The sequence below is a fragment of the Harpegnathos saltator genome, unplaced genomic scaffold (assembly GCF_003227715.2).
Source record: "Harpegnathos saltator strain DR-91 unplaced genomic scaffold, Hsal_v8.6 scaffold53, whole genome shotgun sequence".
NCBI classification, from domain to species: Eukaryota; Metazoa; Arthropoda; class Insecta; order Hymenoptera; family Formicidae; genus Harpegnathos; species Harpegnathos saltator.
In genome coordinates, this window is record NW_020230349.1 from 456,087 (window position 1) to 469,389 (window position 13,303).

The 13,303-nt window shown below is 37.1% G+C and overlaps 3 protein-coding genes across 6 annotated transcripts; 2 read left to right on the forward strand and 1 right to left on the reverse strand.

Moving 5' to 3' along the window:
• Positions 1-2,502: 2,502 nt before the first annotated feature.
• On the reverse strand, positions 2,503-6,906 carry RpA-70 (replication protein A 70). 3 transcript variants are annotated; one of them, XM_025303068.1, is made up of 14 exons: positions 6,892-6,906; positions 6,536-6,693; positions 6,418-6,465; positions 6,095-6,288; positions 5,875-6,014; positions 5,608-5,701; positions 5,296-5,458; positions 4,988-5,192; positions 4,443-4,555; positions 4,178-4,344; positions 3,691-3,931; positions 3,511-3,594; positions 3,220-3,414; positions 2,503-3,068 (listed from the first exon to the last, which is right to left on the reverse strand). In XM_025303068.1, exons 2-14 carry the CDS (start codon positions 6,563-6,565, stop codon positions 2,949-2,951), a joined length of 1,794 nt encoding a protein of 597 aa, XP_025158853.1. In that variant the 5' UTR covers positions 6,566-6,693; positions 6,892-6,906; the 3' UTR covers positions 2,503-2,948. The 3 variants fall into 3 exon arrangements, with proteins under 3 accessions (XP_025158853.1, XP_011152575.1, XP_025158852.1); XM_011154273.2 differs by lacking the exon at positions 6,892-6,906 and adding an exon at positions 6,782-6,797; XM_025303067.1 differs by lacking the exon at positions 6,892-6,906 and having other exon boundaries at positions 6,536-6,736.
• A 984-nt stretch (positions 6,907-7,890) lies between these two features.
• On the forward strand, positions 7,891-9,703 carry P32 (complement C1q binding protein P32). Its single transcript, XM_011154275.3, has 5 exons — positions 7,891-8,221; positions 8,394-8,544; positions 8,649-8,860; positions 8,986-9,074; positions 9,461-9,703. The coding sequence occupies exons 1-5, from the start codon at positions 8,008-8,010 to the stop codon at positions 9,608-9,610; spliced, it is 816 nt and encodes a 271-aa protein (XP_011152577.1). The 5' UTR covers positions 7,891-8,007; the 3' UTR covers positions 9,611-9,703.
• A 583-nt stretch (positions 9,704-10,286) lies between these two features.
• Rab19 (RAS oncogene family member Rab19) lies at positions 10,287-12,590 on the forward strand. 2 transcript variants are annotated; one of them, XM_011154277.3, is made up of 6 exons: positions 10,287-10,611; positions 10,679-10,794; positions 11,137-11,221; positions 11,363-11,461; positions 11,556-11,713; positions 11,785-12,590. In XM_011154277.3, exons 1-6 carry the CDS (start codon positions 10,530-10,532, stop codon positions 11,875-11,877), a joined length of 633 nt encoding a protein of 210 aa, XP_011152579.1. In that variant the 5' UTR covers positions 10,287-10,529; the 3' UTR covers positions 11,878-12,590. The 2 variants fall into 2 exon arrangements, with proteins under 2 accessions (XP_011152579.1, XP_011152578.1); XM_011154276.3 differs by having other exon boundaries at positions 10,293-10,794.
• Positions 12,591-13,303: the final 713 nt, after the last annotated feature.

Sequence of the window (13,303 nt, forward strand, 5' to 3'; positions counted from 1 at the left end):
GAGTCAGAGAGTCTGAACGAGAGTTTGAACGAGAGAGAAAGGGGAAAAAATAAAACCCAAGTGTGCGTGAGAGGGAGAGATTGCGGAAAATCATGTGCTACGACGCGAGATCATTAGGCCTATAGTGATCACTTACACGTCGAGAAAAAATTTTAAATAATTATAAATAGATATGTGTACGCACGCGGAATGTTGTCCTGCTTCCGCAGCATTGGTTTTCAGCGACAGACCGGCTCTCTATGCTAAAGTCGACTTTCCTTACGGTGAGAATGACGAGTCGCTAAATTATCGCAAATAATCAAGCTCGAAAATATACGATATCGTGATCGTGCCATTTATTCTCGATTAATTTCAAGATTTATTTTCTGTATAATATGGAAGAACGTTCTCACGACACATTTTTGACACGTTGAACAAGGATCGATCTCGAATTGGCCGAATGGACCTTTTGTTGGAAAGTAATGCGGCGGAAACACAACGGCCGGTATACATATATTATTTATTTGCATATATATATATATATATACATATATATATGCATATATACATACATATATATATATATACATATATATATAGGGAGCGAACGTGGTGAGCTCTTTCTTAACATAGCTCCTGGTAGAGAGTCGAGAGTCGCAAAAAAGCTACTCTGATCGCGCGAGAGAGAGAGAGAGAGAGAGTGAAGTATCTTTATTATATAATATACATATTATATATATATATATACATATAAATAAACGAGTAAATATATATGTATATATATAAATATATATAAATACATAAAAATAAATATATTTATGTATATATATTTATATATATACACACATCTACATATATATAAATATAATACGGGATCGAGCAATATTGTACTTGTTACTTCGTCGTTACTGTTTATCACCGCCTATTGCGAGACTACGTACTTATTTTACGGAGTATTATCCTTCCCCCTACCGCCCTACCGTTTTGTCCCCTTATCCAAACTTGTTAAGTCATATCGAATCTGCAGGTCTATGTGGTAAGCACACGTTGCAAAAAAAACTTATTCAAACACATAAGGATAATGTATAGACACGCAATTAGATAGATAGACCGGTAGAGATGATTAAAGATTAACGGAGAAGGAGAAAAAGAGGAGGATGAGGTAAGAAAGAATGTGTATAAGTGTGTGCGTGAGCGTGAGAGAGAGAGAGAGAGAGAGAGAGAGAGAGAGAGAGAGTGGGAGAGATAGAGGGATTGTGTGAACGCGAGAGAATAATGATATTGACGAAGATAATGTGAGGGATGAAAAGTGGACGAGGGAAAAAAGGGAAAGCCCGGGTTGAGCGGGAGGAAGCCGTACTCTTCATAAACGTTCGCATGTCGGCATGTCCTTGCGGAGTTGCCTCGGCAGTCGGCAAAGGACGATGAGAACAAAGTGATGCTCAGCGAGCGAGCGAGAATGCTGCGCGCGCGAGGAGTCGCGGTTTCTTATAGTTACCAAAATAATTTAAGAAAGGGAGAGATGTTTTTTCTTCCGTGAAGCTGGCGGCACATTTGACGGATCCGCAGACGGATCTCGTGAAACAATTTAGCATCTCTCAATGTAGTTAATTGCATAGTTAGTCGTAAAGTTAACGATTACGTTAGCGGAACTGCCGACAATGTGATACGTGGCCTCGCGATCTGCGACTAGAAGATAATTTTCATGCGTCGAGACGGAACGGGATGAAATCTATAATCGAATCGAACATGCGGATTCTCAATTGTGCGCATTTACTGTCGATGCCGTTTAAAGAAATTGTCGAGAGAAGAAACGTGTTGACTAATATTCCCTTCGTGATCAAGTGTAATTTGTTTCTTAACATTCGAGACATCGACGACTCCGAGGCTCGCGTGCCTTTCTCCGCCAACGTCCACTTTTGATCCTTGATCCTACGTAGAACTTAATAAAGCAGCGATTGATCCTAATCGTCGGCCGATTTGTCGGTCGGGACTCGTTTCATTGATCGATTCTCTCTACCTCGGGAAAAACGTGCGGAGGTGTGCGGCGAGCCACCTCCTCGTATAACTTACTGCGAAGTCGAGTGCGAGAACACAAATATATACTTGGGACCACCGTGCAGACGTGCAAGGTGTCGTGGACCGCAATCTTCGAAGCACTCGAGGCAATCCCAAATCGAGCGGCGTGGGTACAATTTTGACGAGGAGACGAGAACGGCGCATGGGAGAGCATTTGTAAATTGTAAAGTTTATCGATAAGCAAGGGAAAAAAAATGGGACGAGACCAGCTTCTCTCTTTTTAGTACCGATGATATAATGTCGCTAGATGTACTTATGATACCGTCGTAAAAGAAGTTTCTCTTCGACAGTACCATTATAACAAATGCCTGTGTATTTTACTTCTTGGCAAATAATAAACCATCAAGTATTGTACGTCCTTCGTTTCTTCCCTATTCGTCGCGGATTCCACATTCCGACGCATTCTGACGCATTGGGAATGTCATACTGAGAGTGGAGCGTAAATTGAGTTTATTTCTCGCTTATTATTGGTTTTTATTTTGTGATAATCGTGCTGAAAGTGTAAGAGAGATACAATGCACACAGACATATTCAAATACGTTGGAAATTATATCTTTCCTTAACATAATATGTTCGAGACGTTCATACCAAATGTTCTACTACATAACGATTATAAACGCTTTTAAATAATGGCATCGACAGCTTATATAAATGCGATGTAACTTAAATCTCAAGCTAATACATCATTCTTTTAGGTTGAAAATAACATCTTGAATGAAATTATCTGTTTAATTTAATTAACGAGAGGGAGGAAAATAAAGAATTGGAACCACACCTCCGGAACAAATAGAAATAATCGCGTATAAAGTGTCTCAAACAGTGTATACCGATCGCATAATTTAAAATAAAGAACTCATTATTCCCTCTTTTTGTACGATAAATCAAATTTTTTAGCTTTCCAATTTTTCGATGTGCGCCAACTTGGAGGCTTTGTCCAGCAGATGTGCCAAGTAGATTCTGTAATTCAGCGGAGAGACTGAAGTACAGGTGTGCCTCATTCTCATTTCATCCTGAAACGACATGAAATATTTGAAACTAGGAAATTTTAAGTGCGACACACGCTGAACTCAGAATATTTGCGCGTTGCGAAACAAAAAAGATTCGACGAAGAAAACGTACGGGTGAAGAACTCTCGGTAAGATGCACTTTAGATTCGGTTACCTGGAAAACTTCCGATTTCACTCTCACACCGAACGTGAACCTCTTGAAGCTCGCATCGCCAAACTTTTGCATGTAAGCATCGTTATCATTCTCCTTCAATTCGCCTAATTCCTGCGCTGACATACCCAAGATCTTCTCAGCTTCTTCATTGAAAGCGGTAATCCAACGACTGCCCGTAGCATCCGCAATGTTCATCTGAAGAAACCGTTATGATACAAAAAACGAAGCAAATTCCGGTAATCTTAGATAACGAACAATAAAAATCAATATATAAGGAGAGTTGACACGCACACTCGCCAGCAGGCGATACAAAAAGTTTGGGTAATCCTTGTTACACTTCTCGCATCTGAATACTCCTGTGGATTGATCGACGAGCTGAAATTGCAACGAACGAAAGTCAGGGCGTGCCCTTCGAAATCTGAAACGTACCTGCTCTTATAGGAGAACTTATCTGTATCGCACGCAACTCACTTTCTTCTTGCAACTTTCTAGCGGACACGCCTTGTAGATTGAATTCTCCACACGAATTATGTTTATGGTAGCTGTCACCGAGAATACATCCGCCGCGTCCATTTTCTCGCCCAGTTTTGCGTCGGTCGCCTCTTGGAAGGTGTACAACGGCGCGTTCATGTCACCGCCACCGGCACCGCCCGCTTTAGACAGCGACTTGACGTTTTCCAAGTGGCCGCCTGCGCTATACCATCCGCGTAACCTGAAATGTACCTCGCGCGTATAACATAGAGAAATGTCGTGCGAACCCGCGTTATTGTATTACTGGCAGAGTCGGTAAAGTTACCTTTTAAAAGAAACAGTAATATACGGTATTGCAACGGTACTTTCTTCCCTCCCCTCTGCAATTATTACTCATACGAATCGCAAGCGCAAGCATTTCACAGGAGACAATTTGTACGCGCACGAATGAAGGATGATATTAAAACTTTTACGTGTTCTATTATACCTATGCGCTTCCGGGAGATCTGGATCCTTTTCAATTATAGCCATTCCACCGATGGACAAATTCTTGCCGCCATTGAATTCGCCGACGCGAGCTGACTTAATAGCCACGATCGGATTATTTGACGCATCAAAATCCTCCGCTTGTTTCCCCCATAGTGTGACGCACACCTGATGAAGAATCGAAGGGATGAACAGTTATTTACAGTAAAATCTAGGATTTACTGTAAATTGTAAGGATTGTCGTATAATATCGACAAATTATTTACCGTCACACTACTGTCGTCGACGATATTAATGTCCCTTTTTACATGCTCTTTACCGGTCTTTTGCGATACAATATTTTGCAACTCGCCGAACGTTGTAACAACACCCAGGACATCTGTTATGAATATGTGAAGTATTATTTTAACTTGTCAATCCGATCGATGTTTATTATTACAAATTTAAAAGTTCTAACGCACAAAAAACTAAAAAATTAAATATTGGTTGCGTTTAGCAAAAATAGAACAAGGTATTCTATATTATGAATATTTCTTTGAACAATATGTTGAACCTATGCTTTTTCAACATGTTTTCTGAGCAAAACAGCATATTAAAAGTATGTTGCAATAAATAATCAATATTTAATAAACATATTGGAAAAGCCTTTAAGAGTTAGCAGAAAATCTTACAATTTCAATGGTACTGGCAGCGCAGCACAAAGCGCTTTTTCTACCGAACGCAGCAAGCTGCTTTTTCTACCGAATGCAGTCAACGACTTTCTTTCTATGAATATACAGGATAATAGTTTTTCCAATAGATATAACATTACCGATCATATCGTCCTTCTTCATGTTTTCCAACTGACTTATAGGGGAAAAATTGAACTGCAGCGTCGGTATATCCTCGCTGTTATCGTGACATGGCACAACCTCTGTGTCGTTGGTCATACTCATCTCAAAGTCATTTTTCATCGTATTAAACTGCTTGTTTGCCGGCTTCAGCTGGCAACGTGAGATATAGTAAACGTTCCCGGCCTACACGAACAAAACATTCAGTCATTTTCAACTTTCAACAAAGAAAAGTACCGATATAATGCTCACTGATTTTAGTCGGGCGTAATAGCAGCAGTGAGCGTACCTCTATCATGTCATAGAACTTGTCGCAAGCATTATTGAAAGCGGTGCACCTAATTTCACCGCTCTCGTCGACCAGTTCCATATTGAACAGTTTACCATCGCCACGAGAGTTACTCCATGTTCTGATCTGAGATTTAGTCAACACACGTACCTTGATCACCCACCTAAGTAAAATCAAGTCATTATACATAAAAGATTTGTTATTCTTAAATATATATTTGAGAAAATCAGCAGTAAATTGCCATGGTCAATATTTTAATGTAATTATTCTACTTGTATCTATCTATGAATATTTTACACATAGTATTCTCACTTGTTTTGATAAGGACTTAATGCTGCAATTGGAGTGGTAGATATGTCAGAAGAGGACTGATTACTTGAATTATTTTTTTTAGTAGCGCTGCCATCTGTTATAAACAGAAATAAATTTGAAGTTCAAAATATCATCAAGCATCGTATAAATATTGGATGAAGTTATTATGTATTATGTATCATATATGGGTAAAAGTATGATATATGTGTGCGCGTGTATATGTGCGTAAAACTAATTCTAAATGCAATTGACATAAATATTTATTACTCTGTTGATGTGCAGCTGCAGATATATTCGGTTTAGAGGTTTCAGGCTCTGATCTGCTCGTATTAACTGGGTTTCCTATCTTACGTCCAACCATTTCACCAGAAGCTATCACTTCGACATCCAGGATTATTATTACACGTCTGATAAACAAAGTAGAACTTAATTTTTGGACTGAAACTACTCTTGCATGATCCAATATATGACATAAAAGGACAAATACTTTTCCTTGCCACTGTTGTTTACTGAACTCAGAGCATATTTTGATATTTCGCAGACTGTATATTCAGACAAGGTATTGTCTGAGATCAAATGATTTAATTGCGTGGCCAACATAGTAAAGGAGTTTGTTCTTAGCCCATCGGATACAAGCAATCTGTACCGGTCAGAATTAGAATTGGTCAGCTTTTTATGACCCTGCAATGTAACAATTAAAATTTACTTCTTTAAAACACAGTATAGCCTCCAGTTTTCGGAACTGATAAATCTCGCAAACTCAATCTCGAGAAACAAAGTCAGTCGAATTGTCAATGTCGCAATACTCACCAATATCTGAATCACCGGTTTCTCTATATCTATGCCATTCATAATTTTCTAAAACAAAAATTGACATGTTATATAATATGATACAAAACATGCGTCGATATGTTTTCAATGAACTTACATCCAATGCTCCTTCCGTCAGCTTATACATGATTGCGAATTGTTATCGATACAAGTAGAAACTCTTCCTCGCGTCTTTCTTCGTCGATGTCACACAAAGTCTTCCCCCGTCTTCCCGCCTAATGATCAACATGAAGGGCCCGTGTTCCTCAAATGATCCTTTTTTAATCCAGATATCAGACAGAGAGAAGGCGTGCGAATGAGACGCGCATGCGAAAATGTATATTATATGTGACGTGAACTGTACATTTTCGCATACGCATCTCATTCGCACGCCGTCAGGGGCTCGATTCCTGACGACACGTGCGAATGAGATGCGCATGCGAAAATCTATATTATATGTAACGTGAACCGTACATTTTCGCATACGCATTTCATTCGCACGCCGTCAGTAATCGAGCCCCTGTACCGCGATTCTGTAACTCGTTATTAGAGTTAACGACACTTTCGTTATCGTTGCGCAGCTTTTGTATACCGTAGAAAAGCTGCGCGACAATAACAAAAGTGTCGTTACTCCAATAACGACACTTTCGTTATCGTTGCGCAGCTTTTGTATACCGTAGAAAAGCTGCGCAACAATAACGAAACTGTCGTTAACTCCAATAACGAGTTACAGAATCGCACCACTGGAGCTCTATTCTTGAACTACTTGCGTACACGTAAGTGTACGAAAAGGTATAGGCCGCGTTCAGTAGAACAAAGTGATCAGTGAGCGCTTAGTGATTATTGTCTGTGATTGGAGCATTCTTCTAGATTCTTCATAGACCCAGAAGTATTTACCAATCAGGAGCAAGATTCGGTGGAAAATCTAGTAATGTTGTCCAACTGTTGAGTCTGCTGAATGCAGCCATAGATACTTATAGTGAATTCGGCTGCTTGCACTGGTGTACATTGAATGCGAATAAGGCTTGTTCATAGTCCACCTTTTTCATTTAAGAACGTCTTAAATACATCTTCGAATATTTCTTGGCTAGTAGAATGCTTTATATAACATCCGTACGGATGTTTGTTGACTAAGAAGTTTATGAAGATGTGAAAATTTGAAACAATTTTAAATATAAGAATGGACTATGAACAAACCTTAATCGCACTCAGTGTGCACCAGTGCGAGCGACCGAATTCGCTATTAAAAAACATTCTGGCTAAGTTCCGAAATCGACTGCCAGTACTGAAAATACATAGTTTGTGTCACGTATACTATAGATTTTCAGTACTGGCAGTGAATTTCGGAACGCAGCCTTTGTCGATCATTGAAGAACAAATCCGATTGGCAAGTACAAACCAATTGCAGGCGGGAACTTTCGGTCTCTAGATGGGACATCCGGTAAACGTAGTACAATTGTATACCGGAAAAGGATAAGAGGGCGTTTTGGAGCAATCCACCATTGTTAATTATCTCGTTCTTGTTGAACGTCTTTTCTCATTCCACCGGTTCGCTTCACTGAATTTCGTCATCCGATTTTCTTCGGCAATATGAATGGTATTGTGAGAAATGCGCTACGCGCTTCGACTCTTCGTGGGCTGTCGTCATCCAACGGCATCGTAACGACTCGCAGTCAATCCGCCCGAACGTTATGGGACATGTGCGCGAGCCGGCAAATCGTTAAAACTGCACCTCTCACCTCTCTCATAAAACAGCACGACAATTTCTACTCCCGGAGATGTTACAGCAAATCGCATACAAAAGGTAGTGATTTGCCAGTGCCTTTCATATGAATATTTGCGAGATAGATGTTACTTGTTTATTTGTTCATGCACGCTGCCAAAGTGATGAAATCTATCACCCTAAATCATTATGTCGTGTTGGTTTAATTTTTAATCAATTTCCTTATTGGTCATTTGTATTATTTTTTTATTAGCGGAGAAAGAATTGGTAGAATTCCTAGCGGAGGAAATTGTAGCAGAGAAGAAAGCACAGAAATTAAAGACGATACCCACAAAATTAGATGATTTCGCAGTGTCTCTTAACGGTGCACAAGTTACCCTTGAGAAAAAGCATGGTTCTGATACGTAAGATGGATTTTGACATTCACTATATTTGGTATATGCTTTGAGTTTAATATATTTTGAGTTTAATATATTGACTTGTAACATGTGTTTGATGTCTCTTTCAGGGTTCATATTTCCTTTAATGTAAATCATACAGTAGATACAGTAGATGCTGATACTGAAGCAGAAGTAGATCCTCGTCAGGATGGAATAGAGCTCGGTGAAATGAAGAGCAAACCTAATTTTATTGTAAATATAATTAGAGGTGATCAGACTCTGAGCTTTACGTGTTCTTTTAACAATCATCCTGGTGCATCAGGTGCTGATGATAATTATGGTATGTAATATTTATATATCAGCTAAAATTATGATGATTCATGTTTTGTGTCAAGACTGAGTATAAACAATATACTGATTTAACTGTTATTGAGTTTCTTGTTATAACTTTGCATTTATTTATAGATGACATTTTTGGTATCGATGAAATCACACTGTACAAGGGCCAACACACTGAGAATGTATACTGTGTAGCGGGTGAGATTGTCGATGGTGTAAGTATTAATCTGTTATTAATTGACTTCCCAAAGTGTTGAGTACAAGATGCCGATATATAATGGCAGCTTTGATTGTTGATCTTTGGGATATTATAGACATTCTTATCAAACTAGATTGTGACTATCATAATTTATTGAAATAAGAATGCGACAAAGTTATATTTTAATTTCTTAATGTCCTGGTAAAACACTTGTCTTAACAGTCTTGTATAGACTTTTTCATATTTTTATATTTATTCGCAATGTTAGGCTCCCTTTTTATCGCTTATCTCTTATGAGCTGTTTATTAATGTTCATGTCCGTATATTCTAATATTCTATAAAATCTCATGCAAGAAATACTGCAGGAACTTCTTAAATTAAGTTTTAATTTGTACTTTACAGTATCTGTACGACCTGTTGATGAACTACCTCGAGGAAAAGGGTGTTTCTAACGAATTTGCAGATAAATTGATTCATTTAAGCACAAATTATGAACATTCTGCATATGTTAGCTTACTGGAAGGCTTGTCTAAATTTACATCTGGACAATAGTTCTAAGAAGTAATGCTAAGGTTTCTTGTAACTTGCGGTCCTATAGTTGTGTATCTAAGAAAGAATTGTTAAATATATATGTTTAGCAATTTACTTCTAGGTCTTTTAAATTAACATATAAAAACTTGACTTGGACATGGTCGTATGGCAAGCCATACGATCATGTTCTTGAAAAATAGAAGATCTGTTGTTACTATGTCAAGAAATTAAGATTTTTTTTTGTATCATTGTATTGCAACCTTAATGTCTCATCAATGACAATAGTTTACAGTGACGATTTGGAAATAATGGTTGATCAAATGGTGACATTCAAACTAATTTGTTTAGAAATATATTTTCTAATGTGTAAGAATCTTTTCCATTTATGAGAAAAGTAATAAATGAGATCAAACTATCTTATTGCAATTCATAAAAAATTTCTGTACAGCCATTGCTTCAGTAAATATGTAATAATACGCATAATATTAATGTGTATACATGCGTGTGCGCACGTATATGTGTGTTAATAATTATGACACAATTTTCTTTTTGTTTATCCCAAAGTTTTATTATGGACAATAGAAATCTGCTCGATTTTTATCAATTCTTTTTAATGTGACGATGAAGTGTTAAAATGTTCTTTGAATGCATTCTTGCTCTGTGGATTAAATTAACAGTCATAAAAAACACAATTAGAAACGATGCGACTAGCCGAAAATTGAGCAATTGTTAATTTGTTAATTGGTAAGACATCCGCAAAGTTGAGTATTCTTTGTCAGTCTTACAAGTTTGTACGAGTTATAGCTAATATCATAAGCAGTAGGGCGGAAAGATGAACCAAGATGGACGCAATTAGGTGAAGGAAAGCTTGAGGAGGAGACGGTGGCGGTGAGTAATGATGGTGTAGAGAGTATGTGTCGCAGAAAGTGCAGCATCCCGAATGTTTGATCCTTGTTGTCGTCGTCGTCGTCGTCGCGTACCTGTCGGTGAGAATGTCGTACCGCGACCCCGACAATTTGATGGTGAGCACGAACGACGAGAACTTCGACTACCTGTTCAAAATTGTGCTGATCGGTGACTGCGGTACAGGCAAGACTTGCGTGGTGCAGCGCTTCAAGTCGGGCACATATGTCGAACGCCAGGGAAATACCATCGGTGTCGACTTTTCCATGAAGACCGTGCTGATAGACGGCAAGAGGGTCAAGGTAAGAGGAACGTTTGAATTGTTCAACCTGGTGTCCTAACCTAGGCGAGAATTATTTAGATAATACAATAAATATTTAAAATACGCTTTAAAGATATCAAAAAAAGTATCTGGAAAATAGGATGTCTTTTTCAGGTGTCTTTTATGTTGCCTGAGCGATTGTTTGTTCAACCTGGGCTTCATAATTCTGTTGATGAGATGTTTTCGTAATCAATACATTAGTGGTACATTCTTATTCGCAGACAAAATATCTCAGCAAATTTAGGACATCTTACATACACAGTTGAAATATTTCACTTGAAATCGTAACAGTTATTACAATCGTTCTTTTTGTTGTGGACAGCTACAAATATGGGATACTGCAGGGCAAGAAAGGTTTCGTACAATAACTCAGAGTTACTATAGATCTGCAAATGGAGTAATCATAGGTATGCGCATGGATCAGCATTCTTTATATCAGCTATATAGGAGATAATTTTTTTTTACTTATATTGTACCACTGGTTTAAATAATACATCACTAACTGAAAGTAGCAAGCAATATTTTCTTAAAGTATAAATATATTTTAGTTTACGATATCACAAAGCGATCGACATTCTTGAATTTGCAACGTTGGATGGAGGAAGTTCGAAGATATACTTCATCACATGTGTTATTAGTCTTAGTTGGTATGGTCATTTGTATGTTTATAATTACTATCATATAGTAATATGTTATTATATAGCAATGTGTTATTAATTCTATTTGTTTTCATTTTATCAGGTAATAAATGCGACCTGGAAGATCTGCGAGAAGTGAAAAAAGAGGAGGCTGAAGCTTTGTGCGAATATCTGCCTGAAGTTTTACACATAGTGGAGACCTCAGCCAAAGATAACACAAATATAGACACCATTTTTTTCTATCTGGCATCTGAACTCAAGGTAAACTTCCCCCTTGATTGTGTTGCGCAATCATATCTTTACATTTTATTACAATTTATCTGCGCTTTTAGAGACGACATGAAAATCGCCAAATTAGCGCAAGCGAGAACGATGTGGTGAGACTTGGCGTGGGACGAAATTTGTCTTCTTGTTCAAGCTGTTAGTATAAGATATTTCGAAACTTTAGATAACTCCTTCACTTCGTAACTCCAAGTATATTTGGATGGTCAAGATATCAATGCAGAGATGAATTATGTAACAAGATAAGAGGCACTAAGTCTGTATGTAATTATCCTTATCCATGGATAAGATGAAACTATGGATAAGATCGAAAGTACATGGGTAGAGCAAATATTTCTTTTCTTCGACTTATTGCCTCTTATTTCATTACGGTGATAAAAATTAATATTTATTTTGAAATGGAGCAGTCAAAATCAGTCCGTAAGTATCCCTACGAAACGCATATTATTATATATGAAGTTAAAGATAGCACTTTATTATCTGTGTGAAATAGAACGTTCATAGTTATTCTTGTATCGAGAAATATGAATCTCGTAAGAATCCAATCCTTAAAAATAGGGTGACTTACACTTTCGCTCTGGTTGTTTGTTGTCCAAGAGCACGTTTGTATATTTTTATATGCGATTTAACAAGTACATACATATATACAAATATATAAATATACACACATGCGCGCGCGCATACATATGCACACAATATTTTACAAATACTACAGCGACCTGAACACATTTTGGATGTCCAGTGCCTTGAAAAACTTTCTATAAACGTCCCATATTTTCATATAATATGTGAATACATTCACAAAGTGCGATTGTGAGGATTATAGACGATTTAAATATAGTGCGTGGTAACTTAACTTTTTAATTTATTCTATTTATTTACATATATATATATACACACACACATACAAGGTGATTCATTTTAATTTTCATGGGAAATTTCCAAAATATATATATCCAAAAGTATTTTTCAAAATAAAAGTTAAAAGTTGGATGAAAGAAGGCAAAATAGTAGTATTGATAAGATATTTAGTTTCTTTAATGGAGCTAAGTTTAAAGCCTTAGTTTCTTTAATAGAATTATGTAGTTTGTTTGATATAAATCAATTCCATTCATCATTTTATGTACAAAAATATTGATGCAAGATCATTGAAAATTGAATATTTTCTCGATATTTTATTCTGATATTTTGACATAAAATATGACATATTCTAAGATGTGTTATTTTATCTTTTTGTTTTTCTCTTTTTTTTTTTTTTTCTTTTAAGTACAGCGTTTTCTCAGAACATTGTCTGTTAAAACTAAAATGAATTATTCGGTGTGTATGTACACACGCACACATATACACAGAGTTCAAAATTATCGTATATCTTTACAGCATATTCTAAGGCTAACGTTGAAATTTCTAATTGAAATTCAGAATGCTCTCTTAAAGTATCGCATAATAACTTCGAGTTCGGATTACAAGATTGTACATACTGATCTTTAGTTGCATTCTCGACATTCGTTTTGCGTCGAAAAAGGTTGTTTAATTTTCAGTCTTTCGCTTCACGTGAGAATAACTTGGAAA